Source organism: Eumetopias jubatus, unplaced genomic scaffold, assembly GCF_037043125.1.
Source record: "Eumetopias jubatus isolate StellerSeaLion01/CBP00866 unplaced genomic scaffold, mEumJub1_p1.0 scaffold_8, whole genome shotgun sequence".
Taxonomy (NCBI): Eukaryota; Metazoa; Chordata; class Mammalia; order Carnivora; family Otariidae; genus Eumetopias; species Eumetopias jubatus.
Genome location: NW_028274814.1, coordinates 41,582,506 through 41,609,392, shown reverse-complemented (window position 1 = coordinate 41,609,392; position 26,887 = coordinate 41,582,506). Strand labels below are relative to the sequence as shown.

Here is a 26,887-nt window from a genome sequence, read left to right as displayed (position 1 = left end):
GAGCAACCCTGGGCTTCACCCAAGTGTGAAACAGCCGGGCCAGTCACACGGCTGCCAATTTATTTTTGAAACAAAAGCAGAAGCCCTTCTGTTGTTTCGTCTTCTGTTTCCCTCGGAAAACCCACAGATGCTGGGCAAAGATCACAGGCCACGCCAGGGGAGAAGGCGTAAGAGAAAGGGGGCTGAATGAATGGTCTGCCCTGCCCCCTTATTTGCAGAGTTCACTGAGTTCCTTACAGTAAGGGACTGAGGATTTTCACAGGAAAATTACTTAATTTTCTGCCATTTTCTGCTTGCCAGAGTTGAATTTAGAAGGAAGAATCAGGCGGGGTTAGATTTGCAAGTCGGGGGATATGAGAAGGTACAGGCCTGGCCCGATTATCTGTTTTTTTAAATAGATCTATTCAGCTATTGACGTACAATAAACTGCACGTATTTAAAGTGTACAATTTGAGGGGCACCTGTCTGACTCTTGGTTTCGGCCCAGGTCATGATTTCAGGGTTGTGGGATTGAGCCTCACGTCAGCTCTAAGTTGGGCTCTACGTCCCAGCTTGGGATTCTCTCTTTCTCCCCCTCTGCCCCACCCTGCTCACGTGCCCACTCTCAAAAAAAAATAAAAAGGTATATGATTTGATAAGTTCTGATATATATATTTGTATGTACATACATATGTATGTATGGATATATGTGTGTCTATGCATATCTATCTATCTATCTATCTCCATGACGTGATCACACTGAAGACATGGACGTATCCACTCCCCCAAAAACTCTCCTCTTGCCCATTTGTAATCTCTCCTTCTTACCCTTTTTCACCCTCCCTTATCTTTTTTCTGTCACTATATATTTGTCTTCATTTTTACAATTTTATATAAATGGAATCAAATACTACGTACTCTTCCTGTATGGCTTTTTTTGCTCACATGATTATTTTCAAGATTTATCCATTTTGTTGCTTGGCTCAATAGTTTATTCGTTTTAATGCAGAGTAGCGTTCCATTGCGTGTGTATGTGACAGTCTGCTCCCCCATTCACCTGTTGATGAATATTTGTGTTGTTTTTGGCTACTACAAATAAAGCTTCTGTGAACGTTCATGTATAGGTCTTTGTGTGGACAGAATGCTTTTGTTCTCTTGGGTAAATATTTAGGAGTGGAATGGCACGGTAGAAGTCTGACTTTTTAAAGAAACCTCCAGATGTTTTCCAAAGGGACTGTACCTGACCTAAGGAATCTTTGTCTAAGCCGAGGTCACAAGGACATTCTCTACTTGTAGTTTTAAATTTTTAGACATTACATTTAGGTCTATGATCCATTTTGAGCCAACTTTTGTATGCGGTATAAGGTATGCATTGACATTCTTTTTTTGCAAATGGATATCCAATTATTCCAGTCCCATTTGCTGAAAAGATTTTCCTTTCTCCGCTGCACTGCCTTTGCATTCTTGTAAAAAATCAGTTATATATATAGGTCTATTTCTGGATGCTCCATTCTCTATTTTGTTCCATTTATCTTTTTTTTTTTTGATCTTCGTGCCAATACCATAGTCAGTGCCTTTATTACTATAGATTTATAATAAGTTTTGAAATCAGATAGTGTTAGTTTTCCAATGTTGTTCTTCTTTTTTCAAAATTGTTTTGGCTATTCTAGGTCCTTTGCATTTCAATATGAATTTTAGATTGGCTTGTCAATTTCTACAAAAAAGCCTGCTGGGATTTTGATTGAGATTGAGATGAATCTAGAGACAAATTTAGGGAGAAATGACATCCTAATAGTACTGAGTCTTCCAAACCATGAACGTGAATATCTACCCATGTTTTGGTCTTCTTTAATTTAATTCTCTCATCCATATTTTGAAGCTTTCTGTATACAGGTATTACACATTTTTGTCAGTTATATTCCTAAGTATTTCATATTTTTGATGCTATTGTAAGTGGTATTTTTATTTCAATTTTAAGTTTTTGTTGCTCCCGTACAGAAAACACAATTGATTTTTGTAGAGAAATCTAATTCTTAACCTTGTCAAATTCACTTATCAGTTCTAGTAGCTTTTTTTGAATTTCACCAGAATTTCTCTGTAGACAATCATATCACCCGGGAATAAAGATGATTTTACTTTTTCCATGTCTAATCTGAACGTTTTTTATTTCTTTTCTTGCCTCAATGAACTGGCTAAATCTCCAACGCAATGTGAGATAGAAGTGCTAAGAGTAGACATTCTTGTCTTTTTCTTGATCATAGGAGGAAAACATCTGGCATTAAGTATAATTAAGTATAATATCAGCTGTCGGTTTTTTGTAGATGCACTTTTTCAGGTTGGGCAGACTCCTTCCTATCACTGGTTTTCTGAGAGTTCTCATCAGGAGTAGATGTAGGGTTTTGTCAAATGCTTTTTCTGCATCTACTGAGATGATCGTAAGGTTTATCTCTTTTAATTTGTTAATATGGTGAATTACATTGTTGATTTTCAAATGTTAAACCATTTTCACATTCCTGGGATAGAACTCCACTTGGTCAGGATGTATTTATTCTTTTTATATATGGTGTTGGATTCAATCTGTTAAAATTTCCTAAAGAATTTTTGCATCTATGTTCATGAGCGATATAAATTTCTTTTCTTATAATGTCTTTGTCCAGTTTTGGTAGCAGGTAATCCTGACCTCATAGAATATATTAGGAAGTATTTCATATTCTTCTGTTTTCTGGAGAGTTTGCATAGAACTGGTGTTAGTTTTTCTTTAAAAATTTGTAGTGTTCATCCATACAGCCGTCTGGGCCTTGAGTTTTCTTGTAGGAAGGGTTGTCACTGTCAGTTCAATTTCTTTAGTTGTGTTACCCACTTTACCTATTTCTTCTTGAGTGAGCTTTGATATTTAGTGATCTTCAAGGAATTTGTCCATCTCATCTAAATTGTCAAATTTATTGCCATAAAATTGTTCATAACAGTCTCTTAGCCTTTCATTGTCTATAGAATTTGTAATGTGTCACCTCTCAAATTTCTGATATTACGATTTGTGTCTTCCCCCTTACTGATCTTCTTTAAAAACAAGCTTTTATTTTTGTTAATTTTCTCTATTGTTATTCTGTTTTCTATTTCATTGATTTCTGCTCAGACTCTTAGCATTTTTTTCTCCTTACTTTGGGTATAATTTGTTCTTCTCTTTCTAGTTTCTTAAGGTAGAAGCTGAGGTCATTGATTTGAGACCTTTCTTCTCTTCTAATATGTGTGTCTAGATAATCTTTTTTCCCTGAGTACTATGTTAGCAATATCTCACCAAATTTGATATATTGTGCTTTTATTTTCACTTGGTTCAAAATACTTTTTCATTTCCCTTTCTGATTCTTCTTTGAGCCATGAGTTATTTAGAAATATGTTATGTAGTTTTCACATATTTGGGGATATTCCAGAGGTCTTTCTGTTATTGGTTCTAATGTAATTCCCCGTGGTTAAAGAACATACTTTGTATGACTTGCATCCTTTAAAATTTATTGAAACTTGTTTTGTGGACCAGAATATGGACAGTCTTGGTAAATATTCCATGTGCACTTGAAAAAAAAGTGTATTTAGCTTTTGTTGGGTAGAGTATTCTACAAATGTCAATTAGGTCAAGATGGTTGATGGCGTTGTTTACTTCTATATCTTTGCTGATTTCAGTCTACTTGTTTTATTAATTATTTATAGAGGGATATTGAAATCTTTGAATGTGACTGTGGATTTGTCTATTTCTCCTTGCAATTCTATCAGTTTTTGCTTCATACATTTTAAAGCCCTGTTATTAGGTGCATAAATATTTAGGATTATTATTATCTTATTGATGAATTGATTTCTTTATCATTATGAATTACTTTCTTTATTCTTATTAATATTCTTTGTTCTAGAATAGACTCTGCCTGATATTAATATGCAGCTTTCTCTTGGCTAGTATTAACGTGATATATATTTTTCCAGCCTTTTTAAAAATTTTTTATTGTTATGTTAATCACCGTACATTACATCATTAGTTTTTGATGTAGTGTTCCATGATTCATTGTTTGTGCATAACACCCAGTGCTCCACGCAGAACGTGCCCTCTTTAATACCCATCACCAGGCTAACCCACCCCCCCACCCCCTCCCCTCTAGAACTCTCAGTTGGTTTTTCAGAGTCCATCGTCTCTCATGGTTCGTCTCCCCCTCCGATTTCCCCCCCTTCATTCTTCCCCTCCTGCTATCTTCTTCTTCTTCTTTTTTTTTCTTAACATATATTGCATTATTTGTTTCAGAGGTACAGATCTGTGATTCAACAGTCTTCCACAATTCACAGCGCTCACCATAGCACATACCCTCCCCAATGTCTATCACCCAGCCACCCCATCCCTCCCACCCCCCACCACTCAGCAACACTCAGTTTGTTTCCTGAGATTAAGAATTCCTCATTATCAGTGAGGTCATATGATACATGTCTTTCTCTGATTGACTTGTTTCACTCAGCATAACACCCTCCAGTTCCATCCACGTCGTTGCAAATGGCAAGATCTCATTCCTTTGGATGGCTGCATAATATTCCATTGTATATATATACCACATCTTCTTTATCCATTCATCTGTCGATGGACGTCTTCAGCCTTTTGTTTTTAACCTATTTGTGTCATAATGTTTGTAGGCAGCATATAGTTGGGTTTCCTCAACTTGGAGAGTCTGCCAGGCTCTGCCTGGATTTCCCCTTCCTGTTTCATGGCCGAAAAACTCTCTACACAATAATAGGGCTCCTTTTGTTTGTTTCCCATCTGTCACAAACAGGCTTTGGGATAGAGTGAGGTGAGTAAGGTCCCTGGGGTACAAAATTTAAGAAGGTAATCACTGTCCGATGCACAGTTTTCAGAATGGGTTTCTCTTTAAATATATACTTTAGGTGTCTCACCCTTAAGAAGAAACTTTCAGAGTTGTGCAAGTACAGGGCTAGTACCTGAGAGTAAATGCCTCCTTTAATTTTCCTCTTTAGGAGCCTCATTCAGCTCACCCTAGTCTTGACCCTGCTGAAGGATCACTGTCCTTCATTGCCTGATGTCCAGTGTCTTAGAAAGCTTTTTTTTTAAAATATATTTTGTTTAGATTTTTTATTATTTCAGTTGGAAAAGTAAATTCAGTCTCTGTTACTCCATCTTTTCTGGAAATGGAAGTCTGAACTTATTCTTTATGAGATAAAAATCCCACGTCTAGAGCTATCTGATTGAAATACAAATGTTTTTAGGCCTCCCTGCAAAGAATTCAGCCGAAAATTGGTCTTCTTTTATTCAACAGACGATCAATGAGCCCCAGTTATATACATATTCTGGGCTAGGAACTGGGGGTAACATCAAATAAGACATGGTGCCTATCTAGTAGCTGCTCATAGCTGGCTGCTTTAGAACTATTACACGGGCTGTCTCGTGCCATGCATCACCTGTGACATGGGTCCGGGAAAGCAGAGAGCCAGAGAAAGTCAGACCTAGAACTGAGAAATCATCTCTACTAATTGCCAGGCCCAGAATGGCTCAGGGGCTTACTTAAGCTCACATAAGTAGTCAGTAGTAGTTGATTGCTATGTAGTCTATTTTGAGGGATATGGAGGTCAGACCTAACCCAAAATACCCTCCTTTACTGCCAGTTACTGTGACTGAAATCCCACGATTTGAGGCTCATTCATTAACAGTGGGGATCATGTCTTATTCATGTTTGCATTTTTCGGTGTTAGCTCAGAACCTGCTACAGGGTAATCAATAGATGAGAATGAATGAATGAATGATAAATGTTAAAATGACGAATATGTCTCTGGAAGGTGACTTGGGTTATTATCTGTTGGTGATAAGTAGACCATTAAGAGCAAGCCCACAGCTGGGACCCATGATCGGAAGGCAATGTGGTAGAGTACATAAGGTCTCTAACTATACTAGACCTTGATCCAAGTTGCTTAACATTTCCCAAACTCAGTTTCCTCATCTGTATGATGGGAATCCTAATCACACTTGCCTAACAGGGGGATATCAGGTTCTATTAGGATGAAGTATATTAGGGGACTGGCAAGAGAAAACCCTCAAAGAATGACAGGTGTTATTAGTCCAGTCGTCTGGGAACAGCAGGTGGGAATGGGGTAGGGGCTACTGGATAGCAGAGACCTTGAGACAGTCCTGGCTAGGTAGCAGGAAGACACAGACTATTAGGCTCACGCTGTGCATTTACAGAAGCTCAGATGTTACCACTGTTATTATCCCAAAGCCCTTCCTAAGCTCAGAGTTGCACATAGATATTCTGGGCAATGCACATAAGCTGCGCAGAAACAGCCCTACTCTCTTGGGACTTATAACTAAGGTAGTTAGTTCCCCCTGGGGAAGAGAGAATAGAAATGTTAAATCTGTCTATGATTAGGTGATGGCCAGTTCACATTGTGTAGGGATGAAGAGAAACACTCAATTCCTGAGGGAGGGGCTGGTCAGAGGAGTCAGATGGGAGCCCATAGTCCTGCCCAAGTGGAGCAAGAAGGTGAAGTCTGCTGGACCTTATCTGGGCTCTGTTACACAGAGTGCATTCCTGAGGCCAGGGGTAGTCTTCTGGTTCTGGGCCCACAGCTCTTGACACATCTGGCAGGTGGAAAATGTTGAGAAATTATAGATTACTCTGGAATTATGGTGTAACTGAGCCAGATCCCCGGGCTCTAATAATTAGACAAATTCACCTGCTGATACAGTGATTTTCCAACATTTTTCTGAGCATGGCACAGGAGACATGATTTAGAACTTCATTTTCTGCATTTCCCCAAAATGCATTACAGTGTGCATCTATATTTTAACATTCAAATACTATCATATACTGAAAATGTGGACCTAGTCTACTTCCAAAAAGTCTTCAGATAGAAAACTCTGAGGATTTTGATATTGCCTTTTATCACATTAACCCAACTTTTTATTAATAACAGTTTCTTCTGTTGAAATTTCATAAACTTACAGACAGTCAGAGGTAGAAGGGACCTTAAAGACAAATAGGTCCAGTCTTATCATTACGCAGCAGATGAGGAAACCGAGACCAGGCAGGTACGGACTTGTTCAAGGTCACCTAAATAGTAGCAGAGTCCAGACTAGAGGCAGGTTCCTGCAGACCTTCTTCCATAGGATCACATCACAATGCACCCTCTGAGAAAACTCGTGGAGGGGCTTTCAGAAATCAGATCAGTGCATATGATTTGTGATTCTGTGTTGGCTGGAGACAGCCCTGGGTGTCACCAAACTAGGCCTGGCAAGTCCGGTAGAATAGAAGCTCCTTGAGGACCTGGAGCACTTCCATCCATCAGCTCTCATCTGCAGGCTCAATCTGGAAATGTCTGTTTTCTTTTTTCCCCCTCTTCTTTCTTTGACAGGCTAGCTGATCTATTAGTGATCACAGCACATTTCCCCTTGCCCTGAGCTTCTGCTAATGAGGAGGTGGTTGCTAAGAGAGGTGGGCACACCTCACTCCATCCACACCACACCCACTTGTCTCCCTCATCTTCTGTGTTCAGGTTCTGCAAAGACTTGAAGAAATTGACAAACCTGGATGGCTACCCCTGACAGGAGAGTAGTCTCTAGACCCCAGAGACTTGGCCAGGGTCCAAAGGAGAGTGGGGCATGTCTGGGTCCCCTGGAGCTAGCCATGCGGAGCAAGGCATGGGAATTCTTTCAGACCTGCGACACAGAAGGCAAGGGTTTCATCGCCAAGAGGGACATGCAGGTAAGAGGCCTACCCACCTGGAATGCCAAATGGCATGGGTCTTGGGTTAGAGGGCAGAAAAAGAGGCTATCTGCTCTTCCCTGGAAGGAAGTGTCAGCCCAACCTCTACTGGGAGCCAGATCTCCTGGGTTCGTTCCCTTTCTGCCCTTTGCTTGCCCTCAGACTCAGAGATTGTTTCCCCTCTCCGACTCAGGAACTCCCAGGACTGCGGGAAATGGTGATAGCAACATAAGGGACTTGAGTGAAACATGGTGGAGAACCTTCTGAGACAAAGTGGGAAGGCACCAGCCTGTGGCTTCACAACTGAGCCCCGAACTATGCCAGGGTGCTGTGTGTGCCTTCAGAGGAGCAGGCCCCCTGATAGGAGCAACAGCCAGAGAGAAAGGCCCTTCTGGAGCTCCTCTTATCTGTCCCTCACCCTCACACCCGACCGCACTCAACCCCTTGTCAGTATGTCCCGAGAGACATACTGCAGAACCCCAGTGCACACCGTTGCCTAGTGCAGGGCCCAGCAAACTCTCTGGAACGGGCCAGAGAAAAAGGATTCGAGGTCCTGTAGGCCCTGCTCACCACACGACCGCTCAACGCCAGGTTGCCGCTCATGCTGCCACAGGCAACACGTAAACGGATGAGCTCGGTTCTGTTCCAATAAAACTTCATGTATGGACACTGAAATTTGAATTTTATATGATTTTCGCATGCCACCAAATACTCTTCTTCTGCTTTTTTTTAACCATTTAACATTATATTGTGCACCTGAAACTAAGACAACATGGCATGTTAATTATACTTGAATTAAAAAAATATAATCAAAATGTAAAAGCCATTCTTAGTTCACTGGCCATAAAAAACAGGTAGTAGGCCCGATGTATAGCCCAGGGGCCTAGTTTTGCCAACCCTGGTCCAGTGCCTTTCCACCATTCATGTCCAAAGCTTCCTCTCAGGGTCTTACTTAAGTCCCTGATGCTGCAGTCATGATTTCATCTGCTGCGAGTCAATAAAATGCATCCTCAACCAGAACATGCAGGGAGCAACCTTTCCCCAGCCTGTCCTTCGTTCATTTTGTCAAGAGCATTTCGGGAAGGGATATGAAGCCGAGGTGTGGGAAGGAAAGTCTTGCCAAGGTCAGGTTTCCTTTTTGAAAATGTAGCTTTTCAGAATACACTAAGGGTGGACAGGGGACTGTAGACCCTCGTGGGCACCAGCCCCGTGTGGGCTCACACGTGGGAGCTGTGAAGAGCTGAGCCTTGTGACCTGATGGAAGGGCAGCGGGTCTTTCTCTCCCGGGCCCCACACGATGGTGTTTTCATGCTCCCGGTGTCCCCAGAGCTCTTCCCCTATCCAGTAGCTGCACAAATTGAGGGAAAAGACCTGGAGGACGGGCCCATTTGGTCCGCAAGTGAGCTCAGAACACCTTTGTTTTCAGGAGTTGACCCCCCAGGACACTTCTGTCATGGACTCTCAGTCCCCAAGTCACACTCCCCACGGAAGGCTAGACTCAGCGCACTTTGAGGAAAACTTTGATCCGCCCCGTCTGTGAACTTCATAATTGTCCTTCATAGGTCTGCGGTTGTGGTGGTTGGTGGCGGTGGTTTTAATGGCATGCCTAACTTTTGATTATCCCTTCTGGAAAGAAAAGGGAGTTCTTGTTTACCGAGGGTCGACTCTGGGCAACATGTGTGGTGCAACTCAGTGATTTCGCTCCGTATATATCCCAGTTAACCCTCCCTGAAGCCCACTCTTTAATGGAGGGAGGAAGAGGCATGGTGAATTTAAGGTATAAATTGTAAGACACCGTTTGTATTTGACCTGAAGGAGGTCAGAAACATCAAGTTCCAGGATACCAACTCAGCTCCATTCTTCCTCGGTCCTCGCTCCTGACCCAGGCAGGAGGAGAAGGGGATAGACACCCTACCTGCCAGAGGCTGGTGCATCCATGGCGTTTATTTCTACCAGCTCCCTTTTCCCTGAAGCTTCTGTGTACCTGTGGACAGTGAAGCTTGTGAAATTTTCAATTCTTTAGGCTGAGACAGTGCCATCAAGAGCACGTAAGCGCTGTCTCTGCTGCTTTTCCTGGTCCTGTCTGGGGGAGGATGGGCTGGAAAGAGATATGGGGAGAACAGTAACCCGCTCATAGCCAGCCCTGGGCTCTCTGTGGAAACCCACAGACATCTGTCTGTTGCTCGTCACTCCCTCACAGAGCTGCTTTGCCAGGAGGTCACCCCACTTAGGTTGGTGGTCAGCTCCTCAGACCTGGCTGCCACCACCTTGCTCACCTTCAGCTCCCAGGCCAGCCTCATGGGAACTGGAAGAAGAAGAGATCGGATGGTGCCCCCACACAAATTCAGCCACCAGGAAAGGCCCCTTGAAGCAGGGAATGACTCTCAAGGAAGGAGAGGCTGTGAGCCACCTGGCAGGGCAAACCTAAGGGCTGGGAGAGGCAGGTGGAGAAGCAGAGTTGGAACAAGACTATGCAGGGCTTGCTGTTCTTTTGAAAGAGGAATGAGAGTTAAGTGCTACCCCTGGTGCTCTTTTTCCTCCTGCTCCTGACTGACAGAAAACCATGTGCAGGGGGCTAAATGGGCCTTGCATTTATCAGAGAGGAGGGAGAGCCTGCCGCAGTGTCTGAGCCCCAGCAGTACGGAGCCAGCCCACTCTGATAGAGCAGGGACAGCACAAGGAAAGGAGCAGGGTCCAGGGGAAGCTTTTTCCTTTCGGGACCCTGGAGAAACCTGGAGGAACTCGAGGCAGGCCGCACTGAGGGCAGGGGTGCAAGCGCTATGCTCGGGCCCCATGTACAGACATTCTACCAGAGTCGGCAGAGGGTGGAACCAACCTGTGTGAACAGATTGTAGGCAGCGGTTTGAGAAACCTCAGCTCCACCCATGGCCCCTCAGACCTCACTCCATCCTCCACAAGGAACCCGTCTGGGTTTCATGGGGATCACTCCAGGCAGAGATGGGGTGAAGACTGCTTTGGGGGTGAGGTCTGGTGCAGTTCTAGACAAGCAGAGCCATGGAGCTGAGGGCCCCAGGTGGAAGTCAGTCCTGCCTCCAAGGGACAGAGGGACATGAGAAGCCAGTTTGGAAGGGCAGAGAGGGAGACTGGGTCAGCCCGGGCAGGAGAGCTCTCTGAAAAACCTAGAACCTCAAAAACCCCATTTCCTTGATTTTTCAGAGTGAACTGATTACCTACCAATGCCAAGTACCTGACTCCCAACACTGGCTAGAGTTCCTAGACTAGCCAAACTGTTAAAGAATCGTCTAGGAGTTGACAAACCAACCAAATATTGTGCAAAGAAAGTGGAACACAGCTAAGCTCCTTCGTTTACAGAGTGTCCCTGGCACCTTTGGCTACAAGCAGCAGAGCTGAAGAGCTGTGACAAGGACCAATGGGCCTGCACAGCCTAAAATACGTACTATCTAGTCCTTTACAGAAAAAGTTAAATGATTCCTGGTTTAGGTTAACAAGAAGACTTTCTAGGATTTTTGTAGCAAATTGAACCTAGTTTTAACCCTGAATCCGCAACTTAGCAGCATGTGAATTTGTGTATCTTAACCCCCTAGGCCACAGTTTCTCATCTGTGAATTATTTATAGTACCTCCCAGCGTTAAAAGAGAATTAAATGAGTGTCTGCACATAGAGCACTTGGCCCTGAGACTGGGACCTGGAAATCCCTCCACAAATATGTGTGTGTGTGTGTCTGTGTGTGTCTGTGTGTGTGTGTGTCTGTGTGTGTGTCTGTGTGTGTGTCTGTGTGTGGTGTACGTGTGTGTGTCTGTGTGTGTCTCTGTGTGTGTCTGTCTGTGTGTGTGTGTCTCTGTGTGTCTGTATGTGTGTGTGTCTGTGTGTGTCTGTGTGTGTGTGTGTCTGTGTGTGTCTGTGTGTGTGGGTCTGTCTGTGTGTGTGTGTGTGTCTGTCTGTCTGTGTGTGTGTCTCTGTGTGTGTGTGCCTGTGTGTGTGCACCTGTGTGTCTGTGTGTGTGTCTGTGTGTGTGTCTGTGTGTGTGCGTGTGTCTGTGTGTGTGTCTGTGTGTGTGTGTTTGTGTCTGTCTCTGTGTGTGTGTCTGTGTGTGTCTGTGTGTGTGTGTGTCTGTGTGTGTCTGTCTGTGTGTGTGTCTGTGTGTCTGTCTGTGTGTGTGTGTCTGTGTGTCTGTGTGTGTGTGTCTGTGTGTGTGTGTGTGTTGGGAGTGGAGAATAAGGACTCACACCCCATGTCTTATCTCTGTCCTTGATGTCCTCCACACTGTGATTTTTTTAAATTGTGGCAAAATACACATAACATAAAATTTACCATCTTCACCGTTTATAAGCATATAGCTCAATAGCATTAAGCACATTCATGTTGTTATGCAACCATCACCACCATCATCTCTACAACTCTTAGCATCTTCCAAAATGGAAACTTGGTACCCCTTACACACTAATTCCCATTGCCTCTTGCCCGCAGCCCCTGGCAACCACCATTCTACTTTCTGGCTCTATGAAGGACAGTATCTTTGCTTTTTTTTTTTTTTTTAAGATTTGATTTATCTCTTTGACACAGACAGAGAGTGAGCACAAGCAGGGGGAGCGGCAGGCAGAGGGAGAGGGAGAAGCAGGCTTCCTGCTGAGCAGGGAGCCCGATGCGGGGCTTGATCCCAGGACCCCGGGATCATGACCTGAGCCAAAGGCAGACGCCCAACCAACTGAGCCACCAGGCGCCCCTGGTTTTCTCTTTAATGAGTTTTCAATAGACGTGTTGGAAGCTGTGCACCCATTCACTTTCAGCCGCATGAGACATGTTACTGGCCTGGTGACCAGGAAGGTAGGGGGGCGTCCAGCCGACGAATACAGAAGACAGCATTACTCCATGGTTCTGAGAGTCCCAGCCCTCGGCCCTGCTGCTGCAGGATTGCTTCGTGCTCCAGGTCCTGGAAAGTGTCCAGTCTGTAAGACCTTGCTGAGAATCAGCAGGCGTGCTGGTCAGGATGGGGAGCGTGAGAGGTCCAGACCAGTGCTCCCTAGGTAAGAGTTCAGGGTCTCCTGCCAGCACTTTTACCCACTCAGTTATTTATTCATTCATTCCACAAGTATCCAAATACTCCATGTCGGTCAGCACTGAGCGCTCTGGGGACACGATGGTGAGTGAAAATGAACGGGACCCCTGTCTCAGAGCTTCCAGTCCACTGAAGGAGCAGACATTCATCAACCAATCACATCTATCAGTATATAAAATACAAGCTGACATGAGACCGGTGGAAGAAAGAAATGTGTTCGGGGGCCCCGCACAGCCTGGCCTGCCCCGGGGAGGGGGGGCTGCTGAGCCTGAGTGAGGCAGGAATTCAGAGCCAGCCTGATGGCAGTGGAGGGAGGCAGGCCTTCAAGGAACAGTGGGTTTTTACAGAGCTCCATGGGCCTGGGGCAGGGCAGCATGAAGAGGACGAGCTGACTTCCTCCCCGTTGCTCCTCCTTCCAGAGGCTTTTGGCGGTAGGGGGTAGGCAGGGAATGGTAATGCCCGGTAGGGAATTCTAGAGAGAACACGGCAGAGGACCACTGGACTGTAGCTGAGGACCTGAATGGGAAATCAGCTCTTTAATCCCAGCGCTGGTCTCCACTGTGACTTCAGTCAAATCTGGAGGCTTGCAGGCTAGCTGATCGGTGGAATGAATCATCTTGTCCCCCTTCATGCTGCTTACCTCACTTAGTTGAAGATGTAGACAGCACCAGGTGCCCAGGGAACAGGACCAGAGTGGGTTGGTTCTACATGGCTCTGCAGGCCCTGAGAACAGAGATAAATAAGAAATGATTGTGGTTATTAAGAATAAAGGATTATTCAAGTTAAGCCAACAAAGGAAGTTAACAAAGATGGCAGGGTGCGGCCTACAGAGAAGGCTGAAGGAGCACTCGGTGCTAATTTGCAGGGACCGGAAGAGTAAGAACTAGGGGTAGGATCTAAGACTGCTTTCCCCAGGTTCACTGAACAACAGAAAGAGGAAAACAGCCTGAGTTGTAGGCCAGAGAGGATGGGATTCGGTGACGGAGGGGTTTGTGTTAGATTCAGGAATGGAGCCTAAAGGTGGGGTATGACACCTAACGAGAGGAAAGGTCCCCACATGTGGGGTGGTTTTGGTGAAAGGCAAGTTGAGGGTCCCATCAACCTCGGCAGCCCCCTTGCAGCCCATTTCTAGCTCCAGCACTGTGTGAGGCGCACCACAGATCAGATCCAGCGACCCCAGGCTGACGGTGAGGAGGGAGGGCAGATTACCCCGAGGAATGGACCAGAGTTGCTCGGGTTTTCACTCTCCTTCCCATGTGATGCCTTTGGTTTCCAATGGAGCTAATAAGCTTCCTTCTCACAAAATTGACTCACTCTGCACCCCACATTCTTTTACCGTGGCTTTTGAGACAGCTGTTTATGGATTGTTGATAAGCGGGAGATTCTGCTGTATGCTAAGCAGAGGCACTTCTAGACTCTTTGCACACGCTCTCCCTCCCTTCCTTTCTAAAAAAACTCATTCATATTTAATTCAGTTCTTCTGAATGGCTTCCACATTATCCTATCTTTCCACTTTGTAATGCATCCCAGTCTCCCTTAATGCACGACCTGCCAAATTAAACTTTATGGCTTATCAGCTAGAAGATTGCCATAGGATCAAGCCAAGTGTTCTTGCAAGTTATGTTATGGGCTTTCACACCTGCCAGCCCGTTTTCATTGTTCAGATGGGTAAATACCTTCCTTCCCACAGCCCCGCGGTCCTTGTCTTCAGCTGTCAGTCACTCGCATGCCGGCAGTTTTGTGCGGCTGTCCCTTAGGTACCAGGGAGGAAGGGGGACAGTCAGCTGGGCTATAATGAACTCCCCTGGGGAGTCCTCATTTGGAGACTTACATTATTAGGGTATAAGAGAACACTTGCTTCAATGATGCAAATCAGCCTTGGCCTGGGGCCATGGCACATCAGGCAGGAGGCCAGAGGGAAGCGTCAGGAACTCAGCCACTGTGTCCTTGTCCCAGCAGCTGGTCCCTGCCCTCCCATCCTGTGTGGTCCTAGTCAGGCCAGGACTCAGCTTCAGTGTTGATTTATAACTTCCTTGCACACCATCTTGTCCAACTCCCCTTTAGAGCACACATGCTCTTGGGGGGATTGATACCTTAAGCCAGCGGCAGTTAACATCTTTTCAGGAATGAATTGGGAGCCAGTTGGGAGCAGAAGGGGGGGGCACAGCCTAGAGAGATGGGTGTGGGTCACTTACACGGAAGAAGGGGGCTTCTCCAGCGTCCCCTCAGAGCTAAGGGATCGAAATGCGTGTCCACAGAAACTGACAAACGTGGTGCTGGGGCCCGGGGATATTGAGTCGCCTCCGTCAGGGAAGGTTCTGAGAGTGTGACACCTACCTGCATCTTAGCAGGGGAGCTAGCATGGTGGTGGGGGGGGGCGAGGGTGGGCAAGGGGAGAGCAGGGAAGACTGACTGTGAAACCTCACTCCTCTGTCATTCCCTTGCTGAGTGGCCTTGGTGGGTCAGTGGATCGCTCTGTTTGTTTGTGTGTGTCTGTCTCTCTTCCTCTGCCTCTCTACTACTTTTTATTGAACGTGGCACTGGGCCATGTTCTTTATGTTTACTCTCTCATTTAACCTGACAACACCATGTCGTGCAGCTATTATCCTATAACAGGAGTCAGTCCAGTACCATTTCCATCCTTTATGGTTGTGAAGAGGGCCAGCTTTGGCGTCAGACCTGGATTTGACTCCTGACATTGTTACTTACTGGCTAGGTGACCTCCGGGCAGGGAACTTGAACCTCACACTTGGTCTATAAAGTGGGGATAATAATGCCCACCTAAAGGATTGTCATGAAAATTAAATATAAATACACATGTTTATAAATATATATTTATAATATATATTTATATATTATAAATATATATTATATTGATAAATATGTATTTATTTATAAATCTCCTAGCAAACTGCCTAGCACATTAGTAGGCACCCAATCAATAGTCAGTGTTGTAACATTCAAAGGAGGGAGAAGGGTGGTAAAGAGGTCTTTTGTAGGACAGGGCCAACTCTAGACATTTTTGGCAGAAAGCTCTGCAGTCCCAGGGCAGCCCTCCGTGATGATCTGAGTGTTGACCAGTACAGTCTGGATGGTTTTCAGAGGCTCCATGAGGAGTTGCCACTCAGCCTGGAGGACCTGGAAGATGTGTTTGATGCCCTGGATGCTGATGGCAATGGCTTTCTGACACCAGAGGAGTTCACCACTGGATTTAGTAAGTTCGGATGGGTGCTGGGGCCCCAGGGTATGCATCTACCTAAAGCTATGTAAAGTGCACGCATCCCCCACCAGATCTGCGGGTCTGTGTAGCCCAAACTTTCCTGCCCTCTGGAAGTTTCCAGGCTCTGGATTATTTGAGCCTCTTTTCTGTGTCCATGTAGGCTGTTCATACCACTCTTCTCTCCGTGCCCACTACGCAGTCACAGTCAGATCCCCTCCCACCTGAGAAGGGCAAGCTTGGCATAAAAGGAGGAGCGAGATGAGATTTCCAGCCTCTACATCTCCTCTCCTTTCCATGATACCAGTGCACAACACGGCATGATGGCTGCATGGTTCATTTCAACCTGGGTCTGGCTGAGTCTTCCAGATTGAGGGGAACCTGCCATCAGAGGAATTTCTAGAGGGTTTGAATAGACCAGTCATTATCAAGGTACCCGGAAGGAAGGTGAACAGATTCATGAACAAGATAAAGGAACCAGATACACCATCAGATCAGATACTGATCAGATATTGATCAGAGCAGGTACGGGTCAGCAGGCAAGTTTTACCCCCCATCTGCCTCACACAAAGTGCTGTATAGTTGGTTCAGAATTATCTGAGGCTCTTCCTGAGCTCTAGGAGCTTATAATTGCCTCAAGAGCATAAGACAGATTGCTGTATATTACAGGCAGTGTGAGTATGGAGGAGGCGCACCCGAAATTGTTAAGTCGCTTATAAATGTGAAGCACTGTGATCCTGGTGGTGGGAATGACTAGATGATGTTATGGAGCGGTCAGGCCGCTACTGGTGGTCGATGGAGGGGAGGCTCTTATTGTTTAGAGAGGAAATCAGTGAAGAGATGAGCTCCAAGCCAGACTTTAAAGGTTTGAGAACCACAAAGGTGCCACAGCACTGTCATCCATTCCGTCTTTCCCAGGCTCTAGTGTCTCTCAGAATCTCGTGGAAGTGGCAAAGTCCCCAAATCCAGAAGATGGTGGCAAGAATGTTTGCCATGGGGGGAGGGGTCCCCTTTTCTTCTCTCAGATGAGCCTCCGATGATTCCTGGCAACTGAGAATGATAAGGTCTTCCTGGGTGAGTATTTATTGATTGCCTGATTCAGATCCTTGTGCTGTGCATCCCCCAGGTCACTTCTTCTTCAGCCAGAATGAGCCAGGTCAGGAAGATGCCAGTGAACAGATGGCTCAGCTCCAGGAAGAGAAGGTGTATCAGTCCAGAGGGGAAGAGCACGTGGGCGACATGGATGATGATGAGGAGACCCAATTCCAAACGCTGATGGACAAACTTGGAGCCCAAAAGGGTTTTGAAGAGTAAGTGGTGATAGCGACTGGGGGGATGGAGCCCTGCCTAGGAGCCACCCTTTCATCTGCCCTGTGCGACATCAATGTGTGCTAAGTGCTCAGCCAGGCCCCAGTTTCTGGGCTGCCAGCTAGAAGACTTGGCAGACTCTTGTCCCCGCTCTTTGCATTTTCTCATGGGAAACACTGCGACGCCCCTACCCTCCCACTCTCTGCACTCCTACCATACGGTATCAGCACAGTCCTTGGCTCCCTGAGGAGCGCTGTGCAGCAGAGGACCGTGCCAGGCCTGGAGGGGTTCTCTGTACGTTTTGCTGGGGTTCCTCGTCCCTGCCAGCTCACCAGCATTTCCTCCTCCCACCCCCCGCCCCCAGAGCCAGCCTTGGGTCTCAGGGGCCGCAGGGCATCCTGGCCCACCCCACAGTGGCGTGCTCCTGGCCGAGGCACCTCACGTGGAGGCATTTGCACACCATGTCCTTGAGCTGAGCTAAGCCCATCAGGAAGCTCAGGCGGGAAATTAACCAGTTTTTACCAGCCCACCACTTGGACAATCAGCAACTCAGCTGAAAATTTCAGATGTCTGGAACTTCGACTAAAACATAATACCCCCATTTTTTTTCCAAAATGTATTTGACATTTAAAATGAAATGAAATAAAAATAGGGTGAAATAAAATAAAAAGCGAAGTCACAGCTGGTGGAAACCAGTGGCCTAAAAACGGCAGAATACTGTTCTTCTCCCTTTTCCCATTGCCTTTTGCCTTTCCATTTCTGGGCCTCTCGGTCTTGGGTTGGGCATGTGTTGCAGGAGCGGGAATGGCCTAATGATTGGAGCTGATGCATCCCAAGCTTGGGAGGAAAAGGAGCTGTGGTTGAGAATGATAAAGAAGTAGCAGGAAAGGAGGGGCCTGCACACAACAGGCAGGCCAAAGCAAGAATCTGTAGCTCTGTGGATTTTTGAGCAAACGATTTGGTAGATTGCTCAAACTTCTTAGAGTTGAGAAAGGACAGGCAAAGGCCTGAGAGAGAGCCCGGTGAGAGGCTCTGGACGGTCAGTGCGCTTGCCCCCCAGGGCAATCCCAGGACCCTGGGATCATGACCTGAGCGGAAGGCAGACGCTTAACCATCTGAGCTCATGGACGGGGGCAGGTGGGTGGGAGGTACTTTAGTCAGAGACCTGACTCAGCTTCTCTGAAGACAAGAAGCCAGAGCCCAGGGACCGCTGCCAGTGACCCCGTGAAACCTCCTCCTGGAGGAGCGGGAGGAGAGGGCAGTGTGGACGAGCCACAGCACTGGCATGAAAGAGAGGCACCTCTCTGCCCACCTGTCCCTTCTGGGGCAGCCCCCTTCCTAGCAGGGCTTTCAAAACAGAGTTCACCTGATGTTCCTCGGAGGGCCTATGTCAGAGGCCTGTGAGGAACTGAGCCAGCATGAGGCATCCTGGGGAAGAGAAGGCCCTCAGAAAGGTTTCAAGGGTGGTCACAGAAACTGATATGCAGAAGATGGCGGCCAGAACTCTCCATCCCTGTGGAAGCTAAATGGAAGGCGGTGGGCTGGTGTTGCAGCATGAGGGGAATGGCAAGACCACCAGGCCCCAGAGAAGGATATAAAGGAAGCTGTGAAGACTTTGGAGGTCTTCGAAGATTCACTCCCCAGCATGGCTTGTGTGTTGTTCTGGGAGCAGGCAGATGGGTCAGCTGACCTCCCAGAATCCCATCTAGCCCTGCTCTCTGAGTCCCTTTCATGGGTCTCACCACCCTTTCATGAGGAGCAAAAGCGGTAGACCAGATGTCTGGACTCCCAGCTTTTCCCAATAGTCTGACTGGCTAAGTGATTTGGCAGCTTATGGGCCTTGGCTTATTTTTTCATCAAGAATGGACAGATTTGGGTTGAAAGACCTAAACGTGAGACAGGAGTCCATCCAAATCCTAAAGGAGAACACAGGTAGCAACCTCTTCGACCTCAGCCGCAGCAACTTCTTCCTAGAAACATCACCAAAGGCACAGGAAGCCAGGGCAAAAATGAACTATTGGGATTTCATCAAGATCAAAAGCTTTTGCACAGCAAAAGAAACAGTCCACAAAACCAAAAGACAACCGACAGAATGGGAGAAAATATTTGCAAATGACATATCAGATAAAGGGCTAGTATCCAAAATCTATAAAGAACTTATCAAACTCAACACCCAAAGAACAAATAATCCAATCAAGAAATGGGCAGAAGACATGAACAGACATTTTTCCAAAGAAGACATCCAAATGGCCAACAGGCACATGAAAAAGTGCTCAACATCGCTCGGCATCAGGGAAATCCAAATCAAAACCTCAATGAGATACCACCTCACACCCGTCAGAATGGCAAAAAATAACAAGTCAGGGAACGACAGATGTTGGCGGGGATGTGGAGAAAGGGGAACCCTCCTACACTGTTGGTGGGAATGCAAGCTGGTGCAACCCCTCTGGAAAACAGTATGGAGGTTCCTCAAACAGTTGAAATTAGAGCTACCATTCGATCCAGCAATTGCACTACTGGGTATTTACCCCAAAGATACAAATGTAGGGACCCGAAGGGGTACGTGCACCCCAATGTTTATAGCAGCAATGTCCACAATAGCCAAACTGTGGAAAGAGCCAAGATGTCCATCGACAGATGAATGGATAAAGAAGATTGGTATATATACACAATGGAATATTATGCAGCCATCAAAAGGAATGAGATCTTGCCATTTGCAATGACGTGGATGGAACTGGAGGGTGTTATGCTGAGTGAAATAAGTCAATCAGAGAAAGACATGTATCATATGACCTCACTGATATGAGGAATTCTTAATCTCAGGAACAAACTGAGGGTTGCTGGAGTGGTCGGGGGTGGGAGGGATGGGGTGGCTGGGTGATAGACATTGGGGAAGATATGTGCTCTACGGTGAGCGCTGTGAATTGTGTAAGACTGTTGAATCACAGATCTGTACTTCTGAAACAAATAACGCAAGATATTTTAAGAAAAAGAAAAAGAAGAAGATAGCAGGAGAGGAAGAATGAAGGGGAGTAAGTCAGAGGGGGAGACGAACCAGGAGAGATGATGGACTCTGAAAAACAAACTGAGGTTTCTAGAGGGGAGGAGGGTAGGGGGATGGGTTAGCCTGGTGATGGGTATTAAAGAGGGCACATTCTGCATGGAGCATTGGGTGTTATGAACAAACAATGAATCATGGAACACTACACCAAAACAAATTATGTAATATATGGTGATTAACATAACAATAAAAAAATAAAAAAAAAGAATGGACAGATTTGTCCCTTCTCCAGAAATCTTGGGGGGAGGGGACGTGGTCATGATGAAGTAGTTCGGAAAGCTTTGGAAGAGAGTCAGGTGGGTCTGCAAATCTCACTGGAGGCTCTGGCCAATTGGCTGTCTCATCAGTAACTTGGCAGATGTGAACAGACAGACCGAGGCTAACAAGGTGGACCTTGATTTTATAATGCAGGTACTTCATGAGGGAAGCAGCCTGCTCCAATCGTGGGAGGCCATCGTCGTATGTCTCTGGGACCCTTCTATCTCTGAACCCCTTGTACCATCTCCATTGTATCTACAGTACATCAAAGTGGACTGCCCTAGCCTGTTCCGTGTGGGTGGGGCAACGGAACTCATTCCGGGAAACGAGGAGGCTCCTCCCTCCCCTTCCCTTGCTTCCCAGATCACCTCATGTCATCTCAGTGCTGGGTTCCAACAGATTAGAAGTACTCGTTGGGTGATGGGTGGACGAGTGGTCCTGATGAGTTGGAGGACAGCAAGAGAAGGAAGGAGGGAGGGGCGATGGATGGATGATCCAATAACTGACCAGCGGGCCTCCCTGTGCTGGGTGCAGAGAGTACTCTCGTGGTCCATGGCCCATTGCTAACCTGGTGCTGGCAAATAGCACTTCCAAGGAAAGTTGCTCAAATATAGTACTTGTCACACAAGAACAGAGGATTTTATTCTTTATCCCGAGGGTTCCCGATTGTAGCAAGAATGTAGTCCATTCTTGATGAAAAAATAAGCCAAGGCCCATAAACTGCCAAATCACTCAGCCAGTCAGACCATTGGGAGAAGCGGGGAGTCCAGACATCTGGTCTACCGCTTCTGCTCCTCGTGAAAGGGTGGTGGACTCAGAGAGCAGGGCTAGACGGGATTCTGGGAGGCCAGCTGACCCATCTGCCTGCTCCCAGAACAACACACAAGCCATTCTGGGGAGTGAACTGCGGCCCTTCCCTTCTCAGTGGGTCTCCCTGTGCTGGGTGCAGAGAGTACTCTCATGGCCCAGGCCTATTGCTAACCTGGTGCTGCCAAATAGCTCTTCTGAGGAAAGTTGCTCAAATATAGTATTTGTCACACAAGAACAGAGGATTTTATTCTTTATCCTGAGGGTTCCCGGTTGTAGCTACCCTCAGATCATAGTGGTTTTAGAATTTAATGGGTTGCAGATCAAATTGATCTCAGGCTCCGTGTGTTGGTTGGCCATAGATTTTTGAGTTTCTCCAGAGAGGGAGAGCATGGTCTCCGGTGTGTGCCGCCGCCTCCTTCCTCCTGTCCCGGATCAGTGTGGCCGCACATGTCTCTGTTGCTCGGTGGTGCACACTTGCCCATGTGCCTGTTAGCCGGGGGTAGGGCTGGGGGAGGGAGGCTCTGGGCACATCACTCTGTGTCTTTGTCTCTCTGCCTCCCTATGTCCCTGCCAACTTTCTATTTGTTGTTCGTGTGTGCACACGTATCTCTCAGATTTGCGCCTTCACTTCCTTCTGCCTGTCAGTCATTCCCGTTGCCACCGGGCCCCAGTGGGGTGCTGTGTATTCTCTTCTGTTCCCCGCAGTGACAACTGCTTTCTGCCATCCATGAGATGGCATGTCTTTACCTTCAGCTGTGAGGACCGTCCCTCCTGGGGCGACAAGCTCTCTCCTTTAGCTCCACGGCGTTTGTCCTCACACGCACCAGGCTCCTGTCCTCCCCTCCTCTTCCTGCCATTCTTTGATGCTCCCAGCACGTGGCTGTGCATGCTCAGCACCACCAGCCCATAGGGAAAAACTGGAGAGTGGAAGCAGTGGCGTGTGGCGTGAAGAAGGTCGACACAGGAGCCAGGCAGCCCCGAGTTTAACTCTTGACTGTGTCGTTTGCCAGCCGAGTGATCTGAGACAGTTCACCTCACCGTCTTCTGGGGGTGAGTAGAGTACCAGCCTTACAGGTTACTGAGAGGGTCAAATAAGCTGATATGCGTAGAGTACCTAGCATACAGCCAGCACTCAATAAATGCTGGCCATCGTGATCATGATCGTGACGTTCCGGCTGTCAGTTTCACGTCTGGGAACCATGGTATTTCCACACTCAGACATTAATGCGCCCCTTTCTCTTGTAGTGAAAGTGATATCAAGCAACTCTGGCTACAGCTGAAGAAGGACGAACCTCACTTACTGGCCAACTTCGAGGATTTCCTGACCAGGACCTTCTCCCAGCTCCAGGAAGCCCACGAGGAGAAGAACGAACTGGAGTGCGCCCTGAAAAAGTAGGTCCCCAGCCTCAGCCATTTGCTGTACACGGTTGGGAGAAACAGAAACTCAGAGTATGCTTTCTCATTACAGGAGGCTCCCTGTCACGGTCTGCCAGAGTGGGGACTGGGACCCGTGGCTGTCATAGTATATATATTTTTAAGCCCTTGCTCACATTAATCAGGCCCTCACCGTATGCTGGGCACTATTTAAACATATACATCAGCTCATTTGGACTATTCACTGGTATGTCCATTTTATAGATAAAGACATCGAGGTCCTGAAGGGTGAATTGACGTGCCCCAAAACATACAGCTTGTAAGTGGCAGAGCCAGCTCTCAGAGGGAGATAGCCCGGCTCCCAAGACTGGTTGGAAAACCACTCTCTCTGCCTCTAGACAGTGAGGCCCTGACACCCTGGGCCTACCCCCCAACTGCAGACCAGCCCTGGGCCCCACCAAGTCCCCTTCAGACCACTCTCTGGAGCATCAAGCCTCACATCCATCCTGCTGCCTCCTGGCCACCAGGGCCTCTGCAGTCATTAGTGGTTTCTAGCTCTTCTCCTTTGCTTGGAGGAGGCAGCCCCAGCAAGGTGAGCCCTGGACCTGAAGCCAGCTGGAGTGAGTCTTGTGCCATAGATGTGGGGCCAGCCACATGGATGTTCGTCCACCTGTGGGGATGGGTGCTGCGTGTGTCCAGAGTCATCACATGCACGTCACAGCAGGGAGCTCACATTGGGTGAAGCATGGTGTAGCTTAGGATGGTTCATTATCCTGAAGGTGTGGCCAAAACACAGGGCTGGGGCTGGGTAGCACCCGGAAGCACGCCGAAGCGGTCCTCGCGGTAATTCTGCCACACACTCTCATCCCCGCCCAGAGATCACTCCCTGCACGGGAGTCCTCGACACTTCCAACACAGACCATGTGCCCTTCTTTGCAAAACTCCTGGTGCCTAGCACCGCCTCTTGGGGACAGGGCTTCAGAGTCCAGGCTGCTAGACTTCAGAGTCTCCGCCAACATGGCCTTGGGGAGAGCATGCAAGCCCTGATTTAGAAGGAGATCACCACGTGTCTTACAGCATAGATCAGCTATCCACACATTGCCCTGAACTCCTTTGCATCTCATGCCTCCCCCAGATGAACTCTAAAAAGAACTTGCTGGGGTCCGTTCGGCATATGCGGGTCTGGAAAAAGGACCCTAAGGGAGTCTGAGTTCTGAGAAAGTTGTGGCCAAGTAGTGCTGGGGAAAACACGGTTTGGCTGGAGGAGTATCATGAGCGTTCTGGGGAGAGGCTCCTGAGGCTCAGAGAAAGGAAAGGTTGAGGGTATAGTTCTGGACAGCTTTTAGCTGACTAAGCTGTGAGTCAGGACAGATCTGAGTTTACATCTTGGCTGCGCCGCTTGCGAGCTATGTGACTCAGGCTAAGCTACTCAACCTCTCTGAGTCTCAGCTTCCTTATGCATAAGATAGGGATGTTAACAAAATCAGTATTTGATGTATGTTAAAATAATAATCCTTATTATTTTAAATAAGTCTGTTTGTCAGTCTTAGAGGATTCGCTGGCGGAAGTGGAGAGCTTGAGGCTTGATACAAGCAGTGGTGAACTTCAAAGACCCCTTTATCCTTCCAGACAACATGGTGTAGAGCAAGCAGCCCTGGCATCTCCTGGAAATTTCTTAGGAATGCAGAATCTCAAGGCTGCCCCCACCCCTACTGAGTCTGCACTGTAACAAGATGTCCAGGTGCTTTGTGTGTGATTTGAGAGATGGGGAGCTGGCAGTCAGCTCTGCATTTAAGTCACGTGTGGCTCTCCAACCAGCTAGCTTTGTGAGCTTGCTCAAGTCTCTCGGCCTCTGTGAGCCTTGGTTTTCTCACCTGTATTCGTTTCTGACCCTCCCTGCACCCCCACTTTCCTCTGACCCCAACGTCGATCACCCCAAGGAGCTGCAGAAACACTCAGGTAGCCCGTCGCAGAGAGGAGGGTACTCTATCACCCAAGCAGGGTGAGAGTGGTCACAGCCTGAGTGGGCAGGCAGTGACCCAGCTCACGGCCTAGAATCTTCACTGCAGGGTGCTTGTCCTGGCCTGCACTTCCACAGGGAGAGAGCCATGCTCTTGGCTGGTTTCAGAGCCAGCAAGCCCTCACATTCATCCTAAAGTGGCCTCTTTTAGTGCTTTTGCCCCAATTTAATGATTATTAAAAAGTTCTTGAGGTGAAAGTCAAGGCCACTGTCAGGTGCATGTGCAAAATGAGCTCGGCCATAGTTTCCAGCCCTCCGTACCCATCCTCTGTCAATATCTCTGCCAGGGACACCTGTGCTGGGTCAGCTGATGGAGGACCACTCCTGGCTGGGCAGCTGTGGTGGGACTGGGGATTCCTGGGTTCCCTGGCCAGTCCCACTCCAGGGGTGTTCTCTGGGTGCAGAACCAGAGACCTGTAGGCTGTAGTGAGCAGAGCACTAAAATAGGAGGCAGGAGAAACCTGAGCTCTGGCCCAGGCACTGCCACTGATCAGCTGTGTGACCTCGGGCAACTAGCTTTACCTCTCTGTGCATCAGTTTCCTTACTGGCAACATGAGAAAATGGGCTTGGTGTTTTTCAAGCTGTTTTGTGATTGTCACTCATTAGAAGAAATGCATTTGGCTTTGCAACTCCCAGACACTTCGATGTGTACATAACTGAAAACTTCCTGAAATGGAGCTCACCCTTATTACATGAGACATACTCTGACATTCTCTACTAGAGTCTCTTTTATTCTCTTGTCTTCTGTTAAGAAACCAAAAGACTGGTCACATCCTGCTTCTGGGTTATGACTGGACCAGATGATCTATAAGGGTCCTCGGAGCTCAGCAGTCAAACAAGAAACTGGAAACCCTGATAGCATCTAGAATATTTAAATGGGAGTCTTGACAAATAATGCAGGGTGAGGTTAAGTGACTTGGAGATATCTTCTAGGAGATGAGTTGAGGAATTTGGGGCTGTGTGTGTCCAGGCATCGGGGAGGGAGGAGAAGGGGAGCTCTCGGGAATGGCCTGATTCAGGCTGGAGTTCAGGGGGGCCCTGAGAACTGTCTGAACATCTCCTGGGCTCTCCATGGGCTGGCATTGCCACTCTGCCTGGAGAATGAGCGCCTGTCACAGATGTGGCTCTCGTCCTTGCTGCTGGGCGTCCAGCCCCGGCCAGGCCCCCGGGGACCCAGTGCGCTGTTACTCTGGCTCACCTGTAACAAGCCCTTACTCTCTGCCCTGCTCTGAGTTGAGCAAATAGAACTCAGAGTCCCCATCTTTGAGGAGTTTATGATCACGCTGATAAGGTCGAGCTCATACCCATACAAATTCCACCACAAAGCCGAGCAGAGAATTCTCGTACCGTTGAAACGCCAGATGACGTTGTCATCGGCAGCAGAGGCTTTTTCTTCCTTTTCCAGACCACACATCTCGTTTCTTTCTCCTGTGGAGCCCAGACAAAATGGGACTGCTGAGGGTGGGCATCCTGCCTCGCAGGGTTTGAGTTTTGCTGCAGTGAGTGAACCAGGTCCACTTCAGCTTCCTTCAGGTTCTCTCCAGGTTCTGTAGGGGAGGAGTGTGCAGTGGGCTTGAGTGCCTGGAAAAGCTCCTAATAGCTCCTGTCTCGAGACCAGCCTCCAGGGCCTTCCGTACCTCACTGCCCTGGATTGTTTGGTTTGGTTTTGTTTTTACCTGCATATTGGGACTAGGTCAGTCTCCCACCCCCTTGTCCTTTGGGGTGGAGGTTGGGTCAGAATCCTGGGTATAATGTTCGACTCGGTTGTGCGTCCACTGGGAAGTAGCCACAGCCCCGGGGGCACGGTAGGGACACGGTCAAATGCAGGAACCTTGGGCTAAAGCCCAGTTCTCCTGCTGAACTTCAGAACCTGGAGGATCCGCCACATCTCTCCCAGGAAGTGGAGGCTAGACTGTAACGGAGCTGTGCTCCTTGTGTTCACCACACAGAAGCTCGGAGAACTTTACATTTAGTGTGATGGATACAGTTTAGGCTTAGGAAGAACTTTGGGCCATCAGAATTACAGATTCCTGGAGCACCTGGGTGGCTCAGTCACTTAAGCGTCCAACTCTCAATTTCGGC

At 47.5% G+C, this 26,887-nt stretch overlaps 1 protein-coding gene across 6 annotated transcripts in view; it reads left to right on the top strand.

The window, feature by feature from the left end:
- The window catches only part of CRACR2A (calcium release activated channel regulator 2A), a 137,768-nt gene that overhangs the window by 43,822 nt on the left and 67,059 nt on the right, over nucleotides 1-26,887 (top strand). For 4 of the 6 annotated variants that reach the window (XM_028121065.2, XM_028121060.2, XM_088025873.1 and 1 more), the window contains exons 2-5: nucleotides 7,510-7,718; nucleotides 15,859-15,970; nucleotides 17,100-17,283; nucleotides 22,656-22,802. In XM_028121065.2, the coding sequence (XP_027976866.1) occupies nucleotides 7,545-7,718; nucleotides 15,859-15,970; nucleotides 17,100-17,283; nucleotides 22,656-22,802 (617 nt within the window). In that variant the 5' untranslated portion in view covers nucleotides 7,510-7,544. The remainder of the gene's footprint in view (nucleotides 1-7,509; nucleotides 7,719-15,858; nucleotides 15,971-17,099; nucleotides 17,284-22,655; nucleotides 22,803-26,887) is intronic. The other 2 variants (XM_028121063.2, XM_088025874.1) reach the window with 1 other exon arrangement.